The sequence below is a fragment of the Camelina sativa genome, chromosome 17 (genome assembly GCF_030686135.1).
Source record: "Camelina sativa cultivar CO46 ecotype springtype chromosome 17, ASM3068613v1".
Taxonomy (NCBI): domain Eukaryota; kingdom Viridiplantae; phylum Streptophyta; class Magnoliopsida; order Brassicales; family Brassicaceae; genus Camelina; species Camelina sativa.
In genome coordinates, this window is record NC_141896.1 from 35,298,078 (window position 1) to 35,312,846 (window position 14,769).

Genomic DNA, 14,769 nt, shown 5'->3' on the forward strand with positions numbered 1-14,769 from the left:
TATTGATGTGATATAAAAAAAAAGTTGAAACATTCTTAATGTATGTATAGTTAGTTTTAGTGGTCAGTCAGAGAGTAAGGTGTGTTAGGTACCCAATAAAGAAAGTGATAGTTAGGAACATATAAATGGGATTTTATGAAAGGAATTGAAGATATGATTATGAATTTATGAAGAGAAATGGGTCCATATTTGTATGCTTTTGTAGCAAAAAAATAGCTTTTTGAACAACTGTCTTCTCTTTTTTGCCTTAACTTTCTTTTAAAGTTCTTTTTTTTGACATAACTTTCTTTTAAAAGTTGTTATATATTGATTGCATCTTTTATTATTCGACTTCAATATACGTAACATACATGGATGTATGAAAATGACATTGTTTTGAAAGAGGAAACAAAGCTGTAACCGCATAGCCTGATTGAGACGATCAAAGTTTCTGAAAATGAAAACGTTAGAGTTGTTGAGCGTTACTCAAAAGGATAACCAAATTGTTGGATCAAGATTTGGTCAAAAAAAAGGTCGCTTTGATAACCAACAAGACATTAAAAGAGAGATCTCAGTGAAGAGAACTAAAAAGATTCACAGCATACAATATCCAACGCTTGAACTACCCAATGGCACACAAAAACCGTTACAAACAAAAACACGTGACAGAACAACAACCAAAAACACTCAAATGGGCGACAAAACTCCAAGACCGATTTAAGGTTGTCTAGAGCTAAAACAAGGACGTGGCTATAGTAGGGTAAATGTTCTATTTACAAGTCTTATTATTCCTGAGCTATGGCTCTACGGCAATAAGGACAATCTCCACAAGCTCTTAGCCAAGGGTTTAAGCAAGAAGAGTGGAAGCTATGGGTACAGGGCAAGGATATAAGCGTGTCGTCTTTAGTGAAACTCTCTAAACATATGCTACAATCTCTCATCTCAGTTTTAACTTCGGCTGAGCTAAAAGTTTGCTGGTGTAAACAGTTAATAGCATCCTGAGTAAGACCTTGCGGTTTCTTGTTACATTCATTGGTCACTTGAAGCCCTTCTAGTTGAAAAATTGGATCAACATCTGTAGAATGAAATGAGGACTCCCTTTGCTCATCTCCCAATGATACTCTGTTGCTTCGACTGAATCAGAGAAAAACATAGTTGACACCAATACAACTTCAGTACCCCAAATTGTGAAAAGAAGCTCCAAAGAAAGATCTTTAAGTATAGACTAAGTAGCAAGAATCCACAAAAACTGATATTTACGCTGAAGTATTCAGTGGGTTAAGAATATTAGAGGAAACCTCAATCCATTACTATTGGGCCTTGAGGTTTCCTCTAATAAAGAACACAGACCTGTTAGCAGACAAAGAAACACCTCTTAATCTTTCGAAAAGTCTTGCCCTTGCGAGCAGAACAGCTCCAGGAAGCCTCTCGGATCCATTTAGGTTTACAAAGCTGCTACTTTGAGTGTCAGTATCTTCCGTATTCAAATACTGAGCGGTGCCTTGAACATCACGAATAGGTCTACGTTCCTGAATTAACAAATTAAAAGAGATTTTAATAAATTGGATCAGATTCATTAATCATTCATACGACTATTGAAACTACTCTTTGGAGGAAGGAAACTTAACAGTATGGTGACAGAAGCGTCGGAGACGTGGAGTGGGTCTTCGGAGAAGATCACAGCCGTCGGAATCATGACGTTGGTTATGGTGATGGGTACCGAGACGGCGATGATGATTGTGTGAGTGGTGTCGATAAGAAGAAGTATCGGATTCTAAATCCGGGTCGGATCGACCTGGACGAGATCTTCGTGTAGAGAAGAGCTCTGATGCGCTCGTCATGCACCGATCAATCACCGATTTCGTTCGTTAATATGATCTCTGAAACAAGTGCAGAGACGATGAGATAAGGAGGAGAGAGACAGAGAGAGCATTGCAAAGAAAAAGTAAAAGGAAACTGCAGTGAAAAGATGACGTCATCCCACTCGTTCTTGTCTGAAGAAAGACATTTCCGAAAACGGTGTCGTTGTAATGATAAGTAAGGTAAGAAGCCCAATTAAGCTTGGGCCTATCCAGTTGAAGTCCATTAATTGTTTAGTCAGTTAACTAAGTCAATGTACTATAGTTGCTGTTTACAAGTTGGTTTAAGATAAATAAAAATTTCCCTCCTTTTGTTAGTGTTTTTTTTTATTGCCACTTTGTTAATTAACTCATCTTTTGGTTGTTATTGAGTTAATGAGTCTGACAGACAGTTAACTAATACCTAAGAGCATCATTACTCCAGCAACTTGAGAGGGTTACTCAAGGATTAATTAATTATATAATTAATACTAAAATAAGTAAAGCAATCTACTTAGAACTTAACCAAAATCATCCCTCCACTAGAGTAACCCAATGAAAATTACTCTTCATTTAAATAATATTTTTTTATTTTTGTTAATTAATTATCAAATTTTACTAATCTATCATGTATAAAAAAATATTTATATTATTTATATTACATTAAACAGAAAACAATAAAATTTTACAGAATTCGGAATATTAAACATATTTTACAAAATTTGGAATATTACAAAACATGACAAAACAAAAACACTTCCCCCACATGTGCATAAACTAGCGTAGTCTGTCTCGAGCATCTGAATAACCAAATCAGCCAATAACGTCCCCCACATCCTGCAGATTATTGTCCGAATAAATAAAAAGTAACCTAAGAAGAATAAGAAGCAGAGATCCATGTGCATATGTAATGTAAACTGCTATGCTATTTAGGATTAGGGATGTGAATGTTACATGGGGCCGAGTAATTGCATCGCTGTTCTTAAGCCAATGTGTCTTGATGCAGCTCCTGCAAAGCCCTGTTCTCAATTAAAGGTACACGTATTCACACTGTGGTAACATAATTTATGTAATGAATATAGCTCACAGGCAATAGATAGGAAGAGAAAAAAAAGAAAAACTATAGATGGAAGAATAATTACATGCTTTGCTGCAAGCAGAGCTGCTCGAGATTCCAAGTTAACGGCGGCTAACTGTCCACCCTGTAGAAAAAGGTTTGATGTATGGAAATATCGTCAGATCATTGACATGTGACACACATATGTCTAAATGCTTCTCAAAAGCCTGAGTGATGATGTAAAAATACTTATGCAGTATGATGAAATGAATACAAATGCAAACCTGTTTTAGCATCTCTTTCCTAATCTGGTAGTTGGCAGCCTCAGTGAAGACTTTTCCCGATAGTTTCTTAGCCAACTATACAGGGCCAGAATACACCAGTTATTTGTATCGCCTCAGGGAAGAAGAAGAAGAAGAAGAAGGTTTAAACACACAAACTGATATCGATTTCATACAAACTGATAAACTTTGGCAAATGTGATCATGCCACCACCCTACAAGAAAAATACATGTAAGCCTGAGAACTAACATGGCATTCTTAAGGTAAAAACACCTTAAAACAAGACTACCTTCAGAATCATAGACTGGACCTCTGTAGCACCCAATTGTAATGCAGCAAGTAGTTCAACTTTCCATTTACTGAGTCCGAGTTCTAAGCTAAGGAGTCACTCAATTGTAACAAAGCCTGCGGCCAAACTAAGGAGTCAGCCCAAATACCTTGAGTAATTGTCAACAAGATAAAGAAAAATCTCTGCTTCTAGGTCTTCGGTTGGCAATTGATTGGAGCATGGAATATTCAAATTATTTCTCACTGAAAGTAAAACGTTTCTGTATGAAGGCCTCCAACCCCTATACAATGAAACAATCAGTTCGGACTCTCTATGAACACATATCTTAAGAGATAACGGATCAGTATGTATACTGAAGTTACAACACAGTCAATGGAACAGGTCACTCCAAAGAAATCAAGGTTGATAGCTAGCTAGCATCCTAGTAAAGCATAAAATTATGAATTATAATCACACCATAACAGTTACAAAGCTAGTCCCTAATGGTTCAACAGTTTTAAGCTAGGTCACTCCAAAATTATGAATTATAATCACACCATAACAGTTAGCCGAAACCAGTCAACCCTCCAAACTATAATCAAAACCAATTGAACATCAAACATTAACCACTCTCACAATCAAATCGAAATTAATCCTAAACCCTAACATTAACAACATGCAATAAGTAAGAGATGAGAAGACAAACCTTCTCTGTTCGATTCGTCTCCCAGTGGATCTCTCCGTCTGCTTTACACCATCAGAAGACTAAGCCGCCGTCGTCTTCAATCCAATCTTCAATCCAAGCCGCCGTCGTCTGCTTCAAGCCAACTATCAATCTCCATAAGCAACTCTTAGAAGGCCGAAAGGTTACCTTACTGGTTATTAATATATACTCCTTTTGAAAATTAAGGGATATAAATACGGAGATTACAATCGGACTCGATAATAACTAAGCTAGTGCATAGAAAAAGAAATCATTATGGCTGGTTCGAAGATGAAGCTCCACTATGGCTGGTTCTTTCTAAATTCGGCAGCTATCTTTGGTATCAATGAAAAAGGTCTTGACTTCGAAGTTCGAACTTGTATTCGTAGACCGGAGGATTACTGGTGAATTTTGAAAACCAAAACCTTTCTCTCTACTCTCAACGTATAGCACTCTCATAAAAAAGCTGAGATGTTTCGTTTAGAGAGCTCATGTACCTTTTTTAATAAATACCTTTATTTCTCATAATTATTTACATAAATAAGTCACTGAAATATTATGACCAATATTTTTTCGATATTTTTTAAAATAAATATTTAATCAATTATTAAATCCAAAAATATATTTAATTATCATTGTCATAACTTATTTACTTATTAAAAGTAAATTATATTTCACAAACAAAGAAAAAAATTATTCATTTATTTACCACTTTTATTATTTTATCATTACATTTTTAGACTTAGAATTAGTTTTAATTAAATCGGTTAGTCTAAAAATATTGTTTTATCTATTTAATGGTATAGTGATATAGATAATAATGTGAACATAAAATATGTGAATTTGTTTTTTAGAAACATAAAAAGACATCGAAGCTTTTTACACCGCCTAAATATTATTTTCTAACTTCAAATATTTCACGGGTGAAACGTCTTTTACAGAAAATAAATGCTATTTTGAATAAACGAAAAAAACTTGACTTACATATTTTGTTTTATACAAACGAATCGTAAATTTCAAATAATAATTTTATTCATAACAATTTATTTAAATCGATTTATTCTGCTTATAGTGCGGGTTGGTACCTAGTAAACTCTTACACTACACTACACAACTCTTAACTATTACATTTACCAAATTTAACTACAGATGTGTTCTAACGACAATCATTCTCTTTTCCTTTTTTATTTTGCAGCCATTTGGTGAAGTCCCGGTTCTCGAAGATGGAGACCTTAAACTTTCCGGTATTAAATCTTGTTTCCTATTCTATAATTTTATTTTAATCTTGGATTTGAATGGTCTAGCGTTTTTGGAGGTTTTGCAAAGATTACATAATCATTACATTTTTAATATGTTTCTTTGTTATTTTGGTCTTATAGCTAAATTTCGAAACAATAATTTGCATTGTTTATATAGATAGAGGAACTATCAAAGACACGAGTCGATTCATAAGCTAAAGGCTAGCGTTAATATTGTGAACACGCAGACATGAGATTATTCATCCCAAAACGAACCGTTCGAGAGTGAAAAAAAGTTGCGTGGGATAAAATAAAATAAAAAAATGAAAAATTCAAATATCCCGTTGTAACGGCTACTTCCAAATTGGGTAACGGCGGTGAACAAGATGGCTAAGGCAGAGTCCATAAAGCTCAACAAATTTTTGCTTCATCCGGTGGTCAGTTGTTTATTTGCGGTCATTAGTATCACCGGTGAAGTGACTTGCGGGCTTCAGCTCAAAGATGCTTCCCTCCTGACAAAAATTGTAGTCATAACTTTTGGCGTTCTCTCATTGGTACTTTTGCTCCTTCTTGCGCTCGGATCCAACGCCATCATCGAAAGGATGTTTGATATTACCGAGAGGAAGAATTCAAAATATTTAATATTTACATAAGAAATATCTAATTAAATAGTCGTGTGTGTGTTTTATTTAGTTTTTATTTGCAGTATTTCAAGATTTTGTATAGATATTATAGAAATATTTAGTTATTACGATTTTAATTATTATTATTTTTCACTAAAAATTTAAATCTTTGAAGTAAAGAAGGAAAAATAAACTGATTTCGTAATGATATTTTAGGAATATTTTAGTTATTGAGAGAGATAATTTATGAATTTAATTGATTTTTTTTAATTATTGGTACAGATAAATTAGGTATATCATTAGTGTAATCGATTTTGATTTTCCTTATGTAACTTATTGTTTTTTTTGTGCAAATATGAGAATATTAATTTTGTAAATAAGTTAAATTTCAATGATAGAACAGAAAATGTACTTAAAAAAATGTTAATATAGATGGAAGAAGTGAATATAACATTAAGAGATTGGAAAACATATCAAGGACACGTGTCGACTCATAAACTAAAGACTATCGTTACTATTGTGAACGCGCACTCATGAGATTATTCATCCCAAAACGAACCGTTTGAGAGATAGAAAAAAAAGTTTGAGTGGAAAAAAAATAAAAACAAAACCAAAAAGCCAAATATCCCGTTGTAACGGCTACTTCCACATTTTGTAGTATAATTTTTCCCTAAAACTCAATTAAAAAGAAAAAGAAGAGAAGAGTCACCAATCAAATCGTTCTTCTCCTCTCTCTCTCTCTCTTTCGTCTTCTCCAATCGAATTTTTTCTCCAAAGATTTCAACGCTTAATCTGAATCCTTCTTCTTCTTACGCTTATTAGTAAGTTGATACAACGAATTTGAGGATAAGATGATCAAAGCCGCCATGGATCTCGGTTGTTTGGATTTGGGATGTCTTTCTTCACTCTCTGACAAGAAAACCGCCGCCGCCGGTGTTTCTGATCCTCTTCAATTCTCTTCGTCCCCTTCGAAATCTTGCAAGGTAACTTCAGTTTCGAGTCACAGATCTAATTTCATTCCGGTTAATCGATTTTGTTTCTCCCATATGATTGAGTTTTTTTTTTCTTGCTGTTGAGTAGAAATTAGGGTTTTGGTAATTTAGGCTCTCGTATTGTGGAATTGATGCTTAAACATACCTAATTACTTGAATTTGATGATATCTCTTCACTATTGAAACTAGTCCTTAGTCATGGTGCTTAGAGGCTACTCGCACTTGATTGATCTCTATTTTAAGGTTTTAATGTGCTTATCCTGTTATGGTATTGTCTTCGTTTCAGAACAAGTCACCAAGAGAGACATCATCAGCGATTAGGAAATCACAATCAAAGAGGTCTTCTTCTCAACGTAAAACCTCACCTCTTGGCTGGTTCCCTCGGAGTAGAAAGGGGGATTCATACTTGAATAGGAAGATTAAGAAGCTACAGGTAATGTTTCTTTCTAGTTTATATATACTTCCCACTGGTTGGGAACAACTAGCACTACATTTTAGTCCAATCTTGAATATTTAATTTGATTGTATGGTGTTGTATAGGAGGTTGGAGGAATGAACCAGACGCTGGATGAGACTCTTGGCGACTCTAATCCACACTACTGTAAGATTGTAAGGGAACAGATGGCTGTGAGGGAGGCTGCAGGTAAAGCCATGGAGCTCCGTAAAGCTGCTCTCGTTGAAGCATCTTGGTGTAGAATACTTCGAGCTGCTAGGTAATTTAAAGGTTTTTAACATCTTGAAGAATTTATTTGTGGTGCCTCTTTTATCTTTTCTTACTATAGGATTGATTCCTGTTGATAGGATTCCATGTACAGAAGCAGAAACTTTAATGGAAAATGCAGAAAAGGCTGCAGTAGAAGCTTTTGAAGCGGCATCTGCAATGGGAGTGATAATGCATGATAAACCAAATAGCTCGAGGAAACAATATCGTATCGAAACATCAGGAACACATGGAAGGGGATCTCCTACTCATACCGTTACTGCGTCTTTCGAAACTGCCTTTGATGTGGATAAAGAAGTAGCTGCTGCTGTTAAAACTGCATTCGCTAGGCTTGCAAACTCCCCCTCTGTCAGTAAAGCTGAGTTTAGAGACCTTCTGAAGAAAATCAGCGAGCATCCTGATGTGCGTGATAATCATGAGATCACTGAGATGTCTTCAGAATGCGACACTGAGTCAGATTCTGAACTGGGAATTCTACACAAGGTTGATGAAGAAGTGGCTGAATGCGAGGAGACTTCATCCTTCAAAACGAGACAGTTAAAAGTCAAGAGGCGGCAGTCCTTTGGGAAGTTTAGCAGGGAGAAGCTGCTGGATATGTTGCTTGAGAGGCTTCAGGGCTTACAAGAAGATCATCTTTCAAGTCTTGCCTCTGTAGTAGCAACTTGTGGTTTAAATGAGGCCTTGAGGGGACATACCACAAGCATCGAGGAACCAACCGTTTCAGACCATGGGAATTCTTCTTCAATGGATATAAGATCAAGAAGAGATTCTAAGTGCGGGTCCTTAATGGAAGGAAAAACAACAAGGAATGGAACAGAGACAGAGATTCCGAGTTTGGACAAGTATCTAGTTAAGCACATGACCAAATTAGAAAGAGAAGTCTATGAAGCCAAAAGGGCTTCAAAGGAAAATTCTGACAAAGACAGAAAGGTTCCTCAAGGTGTTGCAAGTGATCCTGTTCCAGATTTGGGAAGCATCCTTATGAAACATTCTTCAAGGCTTGAGAAGGAGGTCGAAGAAGCCAAGAAAAACCCAGGAATAAATTCTAGAAAGTACCAGAAGAACTCAAGCAGAAACAAAACGTCAATGGATCCTATCCCGGACTTGGAAAGTTTGCTAGTGAAAAAGCATGTTTCTGAACTGGAGAAGGACGTTCAAGAAACTATAAGGAACTGCGGAAAAATGTATGAGAACGTGAAGAAGCCGGGAAAGAAAGAGAGTTCGTCTGAGGTTCCCAGCCTGGATAGTTGTCTGGTAAAACATGTCTCCAAGCTAGAGAAAGAAGTCCAAGATGCAAAGAAGAGAAACCAAGAAGAACTTGATTCAAGAAATTTAGAAACTGTTTCAAGTGTGGCGGCTGAAGAATTGGGAAAAGAAAACGTAGACTTGAACAATAAAGCTGAGGGTCAAGAAGAAAGCTTAGACAAGATCTTGGTCAAACCGGTTCACAGGTTGGAAAGAGAGAAAGTTGCATCAGAAGCACTTTATGGAAATCGGAGGATTCAAAAGAGAAAACAAGCAGCAAAAACAGACTCAGATTATGAGAGTTTGGACAAAATTTTGGTGAAACATGTTCCAAAGCTAGAAAAGGAGAAGCAGAGGTTCAAAACTAAATTAGAAGAGACGGAAAACTCAGTGAACAATAATGAAGGTAGCTTGGAACAAACACGGGAAAAACATAACCAGGGACCTGAGAGCACGAAGACGGCAAAACCAATTCTCACCAGACAACAAATGAGGGATATAGAGATACAAGAAACTTGGGGTGGTTTAGGCCTTGGGGAGTCAAAGATCAATAGCCAGAAGAGACTCGATATCAAGAAAACAGAAGCTACTGAGCATTTGGGAGAAGACACAAGACCGATTCTTACTAGACGACAAGCGAGGGACAAAGAAATGCTAGAAGCTTGGGGCGGTTTAGGACTTGGGGAGTCAAGCCTGCACCAAAATAAGCAGAAAACGAAACCTGAAACCGAGAAGACAGAGAAAGCAATACCACTGTCAACAAGAAGACAAGCAAGGGATAGAGAGATGCAAGAAGCTTGGGGTGGTTTAGATCTCGGGAACTCGATTCGACCGAGTCTGTCAAAACTTGAAAGAGAGAAGGTACACTATCCTTCTGCTGCAATTCGAAAAAACAATTCTGATTTTTTTTTTTCCTAATAACACAACAATCATTTGAGCTTGTTTTTTGCTGTTTGGTTCTCTCATTCGCACAGGCTGCATGGATTAAGGCCGAGAAAGAGGAAACTACCGGAGGAAACTAATGTGCAGTGGAACAGAACATAGAAACATATAGATTCTTATAATAAATGGACAATTAGATCTAGATTCTTATAATAAGGATCTAGCTAGTTTCAAAGAAAATAATGTGTAAATTTCATTTGGTAACAGTTTTAGCGTGTATGTAATAAAAGTTTTCTTTTGTTAAGGATTACATCAATGTGTTATCAGATAACAAAGCTTTGTGTGCAAAGTATTACTAAAACTACGAACAAAATTTAATAACAGACGTTAAATTTTGCAACACTACTAAGAAAGCATTGCAGTTTGCAACTTAAAAATGATGGATATGTAAATAAGTATCGAAGCTGGATTACACATTGGTTAACCGGGTCCCGTAATCAAGTATATCTGTAGTATACTGTATATTTAAAAAAAAAAAAAAAAAAAAAAAAAAAAAAAAAAAAAAGGAAAAAAAAACTTTTTTGGACAGCAGCAAAAAAAGAAGAAGGGTCCAACCGGGTTCGAACCGGTGACCTATTGATCTGCAGTCAATTGCTCTACCACTGAGCTATGGACCCAATTGACTTATTTGCTCTTTCTAATATTTATATTCCTATTCAGACAAAACAAAAAGCAATAAAACAAACACTTGCGAACAATTTGAACACAGTTCTTTGTCTCTTTAGTAAAAAATTCTCAGACAAACAAAAGAAGCAAAATGGGTGAGAATCCATGGCAGCCTCTTCTCCAGACCTTCGAGAAACTATCAAACTGCGTCCAAACTCACCTGTCCAATTTCATCGGCATCCAAAATAGTCGTCCTTCGTCATCCACAGTCCAAAACCCAATCATCTCCTTGGACACTTCTTCTTCTCCACCAATCGCAACCAACAGTTCCTCTAGTCTTCAGAAACTCCCTTTCAAGGTACAAATTTATTCGGGTTTCATCAATTATTCCGAGTTTGCGTTCCTATCTTTCAAAACCTTTCATCTGCATATTATGATCACCAATGTGTTCGATGAAATTCCCCAATAAACCCTTTCTACCTTTTCTGGTTTAGAAATCGTCTCTCTTGATTGAAATTTAGTTCATAGCGGGTCTCTACTGTGTCTGTAAGTAAATTACTACTGGTAACTAGCCATGAAATTAATAGGCTGTATGTATATCTTGTATCGAAGTTTAAGGTTAATTTTCACCTTTAAGCCTCTCATTGATAAGAATTTGGTCAGTGTTATGCGACCTATCCATACAGCAATAGATTTTGTTGATACGAAACACCAAACTTATTTCATGTTCTTTTCAGGAAAAGTCTATAGGTCCTGTGACTAAAGAGGATCTTGGGAGAGCTACATGGACATTTTTGCACACTCTTGCTGCGCAGGTTGAGTCTTGCTTTCTTTTTCTCAAATTAGTCGTATTTTACACTTCCCTTGAACACCCGTGGTTCAGGAGGGATGATAAACTGACTTAGAGGTTCTTTTGTGTTTTGATTGATTGTTTATTGGCAAAGTCTTTGGGCGATTGCTCTTTGATTCACTTTTGGTTCTTGCTTTAGGTTTGCTGGTTTTACAGAGTAAAACAAATGATTTTAGTTCAATTTTTTTTTCATTTCATACTTCTATCTCATTACCTTGATGAGACCTCTAGCAGTTTTTTAAGTAGATGTTTGTGAATTGGTTAAACTAGAGTATGTATTCTGAATCAGATGTTTCTATTTTTCCCATCAGTATCCAGAAAAGCCAACAAGGCAACAAAAGAAGGATGTTAAAGAACTGGTACAACTCTTCCTGCCCTAGTCTATTAGCTTATTTACTTTGTAGGCGTTACTTTATTAGATGAAGTTGAACTTGAAACTTCAAAAAGTCTATCAAGTCTTAACTTTTTCGATCATTCATTCTCAAGAACTTGCAGTCTCGAAGTGTTTTTCCTGTGAAAGCTAATAATGAACCACCTCTTTTTCTGTAGATGTCGATACTCTCTCGAATGTACCCTTGTAGAGAATGTGCGGATCACTTCAAAGAAATCCTAAGGTAATGCTATCTCTTAGCTCATTGCAACTTACTGTAGTTGATTTTGATCACTCATTCTCTCGGTTATGTTCATAAAAGATCAAATCCCGCACAAGCTGGATCTCAGGAGGAGTTCTCGCAGTGGCTTTGCCATGTACACAACACCGTAAATAGAAGGTAACACTGTAAAGAAGGTTAATGCTAAATGTACCGAGGTTAATTATTGTGGGTGCATTCTTGCATATCCCAAAGCAATGTGATTCTAAAATTGGTTTTGCAGTTTGGGGAAATTGGTGTTCCCTTGCGAGAGAGTGGATGCAAGATGGGGCAAGTTAGAGTGTGAGCAGAAAAGTTGTGATCTCCATGGCACTTCAATGGACTTTTAGACCCATTTTTATTAACTACTTATATTTGTATTGACCTTGATAATATATATTTTTTTTTTTTGAACAACCATGTGCTTCCATTCCATTAACTAGAAAGTAACATACAAAGCAGGTAGAAATAGCTTAAACAACAGTAGAGGGCATACCCCAAATTTAAAGACAACGATAGTACAAGGATAGATAGTAGCAAAGATATAAGGATCTTGAGAGCTATGGACCAAGTGCTGAATAGCAAGCTGGAGCATGTGAGGTCAAGAAATATCCATGCAGCTTCCATGAACAAGTCATTGGAAGAGAAGGTGGCCACTGTCTTGATTTGAAGACTGGGTGGCGATGAAGCAGTCAAAGCTGAGGATCTCATCGAAATGAGAAAGTCTACACGAAGTAGTGCTTTGTCTAAGGTGTGAGCAGGGTTGTGAATGCTCTGATTACCGATCACTGTAAAAGTGGTTGCGGTTTTAAGGTTGAGAGGGGGAAGCTTGAAGAGGTTGGGGTAACCACTACTCCTTGGAATGGTGATCATAATGCCCCTATTCTTCAAACCTAAATGAGGGAACTTCAACAAGTAGATGGTATGCAAATTGGAGAGCTTGGAACAAGGAAATAATGGAGAGAACAAACTGGCTAAACAGCGGTAATCCCCACTCCGCAGAGGTGGAACCATAGTGCCGAGTTTAAGCCTAGTTATACACTGAGGCTGAAGGAGTTGAGGGTTTGGTGATATGCGGCAAATAGGATCAACAGATGCAAGCAGCATAAATCGCCAGAGAGATGGTTCAGGGTTAAGAACATAGCTCTGCAATGCAGTCCTCCATACCAAAGTAATCAACTTTCCTCGACACAAATAGATGTCAAGCCAATCAAAAGAAACCGAGACTCTACTACCGAGGGGACCCCGACTTGACCAAGTAGAGAAACTCGATTCTAAAGATTTTGAGCTTGAAGTAAATTTATCACAACCGGTTCTGAGGATGCAGACTTTACATTCAGAACCTTCTTGTCGAGTACAACCAAGCAACCAGGTGACACAGAGGTCTAGACGGGTTGGGTTCAAAACAGCTTTAGCGGATCTACGCATATTCCAGTTCAGGGGCAACGCAACTAACCAAGATATCCTAGAGGCCAGGAAATTGGGTAAAGAGTGAAAGTCGAACCTGGAGAGCGGAATCAATGTTATGCTAGGGAGCGCCAAGGATGTAGATTTCACCGTCAAAGTCTTCATCGGCTCCAGTGTCAAAACAGAGCTCCCGTCCAGCTGCAGCCAAGCAAACCACTTGGTGAGGGGAAAAACTTCCAAGGAGCGGAGAGTTGTTGCGGTTGACAGTTTTAAGAGGCGATAAGATCGGCGGGAATCAAGGCAATTGGGGCGTTCAGGGGACTTAGAGGGAACATCTCGTGGCTGGGACCACGAAGGCGTAGGCACATCGAGACGATTCACCAGAAACTGAGGCAGGGGGAGGGGAGAACGAAGCTGAAGCATGCTCGGAGTTGAGATCCAGAATCTCGAGGGAACTCCGGGGAAAACAAGAGACCAAGAAACAAAGGAGAAAACGATGCAGTAGAGGATTGTAGAGCTTGCCAGAAGAGGTAGAACCCGACGCCAGTGAGCCGGAGCTCTACCGGCGTCGGGGAGAAGAGTTGGTAGCGGCGCCTTGAGAATAGTGTCTGAGGGAGAAAAAATATTAGGGCGAACTCTGCTTTTTCCAGACTCTCGTTATCTATATTGACCTTGATAATATATAATTTATGAAATTTACAACAGAAAGAAAAAAGAAAAAAAAGAGAGTATCTTTTAACTATTTACAATCCTTTTCTAAGAAATTTCAAGTAAATAAAGACTCGAAAAAATGGAGGAAACAAAAGTTGTTAGATAGAGATGTTCGACTGATAATTGATAGTATTAACTATTAAGTGGTAACTGGTGAATTATTTAACATTTAGTTAAGTTAAATAATTACAAAAATGTGTCGATTACATTAAAAATGATTTGACGGAATAACTGAAATTAATCGTTAAAACAATAATTACCAATTCTTAAGTAATGTATAACCCAATAACTGAATTTTTGATAAGTCTAAATGTGTATGGGTTGTTGTTGGTTATGCATTTACCATCAAATTTAGCTCGTGCTAAAATTTCTTCTTTAGTTATATTTTTTATTCTTCTTCCTTCCATACTTTTTCTTGTGGCATATATGTGATGAAACGTTACCTCTAAGAAACTTGGGAACAACTAAAAATCAAGTACTTAAAATCACATCTTAAGTTTGATTCAAGGGCACGCATAATTAGATAAATATAATACTACTACTGTACTACATAATTACTTAATTACGATGGACAATTTTAAAATATTTTTACACCAGCTCTCCATGTGTATCATGTTTTGTGCAAACCCCATAAATAATCGAGTAAATATTGAGTTCTCAAGAACTATGCTTCTAATA

At 36.8% G+C, this 14,769-nt stretch overlaps 3 protein-coding genes, 1 long non-coding RNA gene and 1 other non-coding gene across 6 annotated transcripts; 2 read left to right on the forward strand and 3 right to left on the reverse strand.

The window, feature by feature from the left end:
- Positions 1–496: 496 nt before the first annotated feature.
- On the reverse strand, positions 497–1,985 carry LOC104758288 (putative E3 ubiquitin-protein ligase RHY1A). The gene is made up of 3 exons (XM_010481125.3): positions 1,608–1,985; positions 1,330–1,508; positions 497–1,113 (listed from the first exon to the last, which is right to left on the reverse strand). Exons 1-3 carry the CDS (start codon positions 1,818–1,820, stop codon positions 765–767), a joined length of 741 nt encoding a protein of 246 aa, XP_010479427.1. The 5' UTR covers positions 1,821–1,985; the 3' UTR covers positions 497–764.
- Positions 1,986–2,460: 475 nt separating this feature from the next.
- Positions 2,461–4,472, reverse strand: LOC109130007 (uncharacterized). The gene is made up of 6 exons (XR_015587609.1): positions 4,131–4,472; positions 3,446–3,561; positions 3,159–3,370; positions 2,960–3,019; positions 2,772–2,836; positions 2,461–2,654 (listed from the first exon to the last, which is right to left on the reverse strand). It is a non-coding gene; the product is annotated as an uncharacterized LOC109130007 (long non-coding RNA).
- Positions 4,473–6,606: 2,134 nt separating this feature from the next.
- Positions 6,607–10,163, forward strand: LOC104758287 (uncharacterized). The gene is made up of 5 exons (XM_010481124.3): positions 6,607–6,971; positions 7,267–7,413; positions 7,521–7,693; positions 7,782–9,807; positions 9,921–10,163. The coding sequence occupies exons 1-5, from the start codon at positions 6,840–6,842 to the stop codon at positions 9,966–9,968; spliced, it is 2,526 nt and encodes an 841-aa protein (XP_010479426.2). The 5' UTR covers positions 6,607–6,839; the 3' UTR covers positions 9,969–10,163.
- Positions 10,164–10,433: 270 nt separating this feature from the next.
- TRNAC-GCA (transfer RNA cysteine (anticodon GCA)) lies at positions 10,434–10,505 on the reverse strand. The gene has a single exon. It is a non-coding gene; the product is annotated as a tRNA-Cys (tRNA).
- An 83-nt stretch (positions 10,506–10,588) lies between these two features.
- Positions 10,589–12,390, forward strand: LOC104758285 (FAD-linked sulfhydryl oxidase ERV1). Of its 2 annotated transcripts, XM_010481122.3 has the most exons (6): positions 10,589–10,852; positions 11,232–11,309; positions 11,656–11,703; positions 11,894–11,958; positions 12,037–12,114; positions 12,218–12,390. In XM_010481122.3, the coding sequence occupies exons 1-6, from the start codon at positions 10,646–10,648 to the stop codon at positions 12,321–12,323; spliced, it is 582 nt and encodes a 193-aa protein (XP_010479424.1). In that variant the 5' UTR covers positions 10,589–10,645; the 3' UTR covers positions 12,324–12,390. The 2 variants fall into 2 exon arrangements, with proteins under 2 accessions (XP_010479424.1, XP_087350105.1); XM_087493979.1 differs by lacking the exon at positions 11,656–11,703.
- The last annotated feature ends 2,379 nt before the right edge of the window (positions 12,391–14,769 follow it).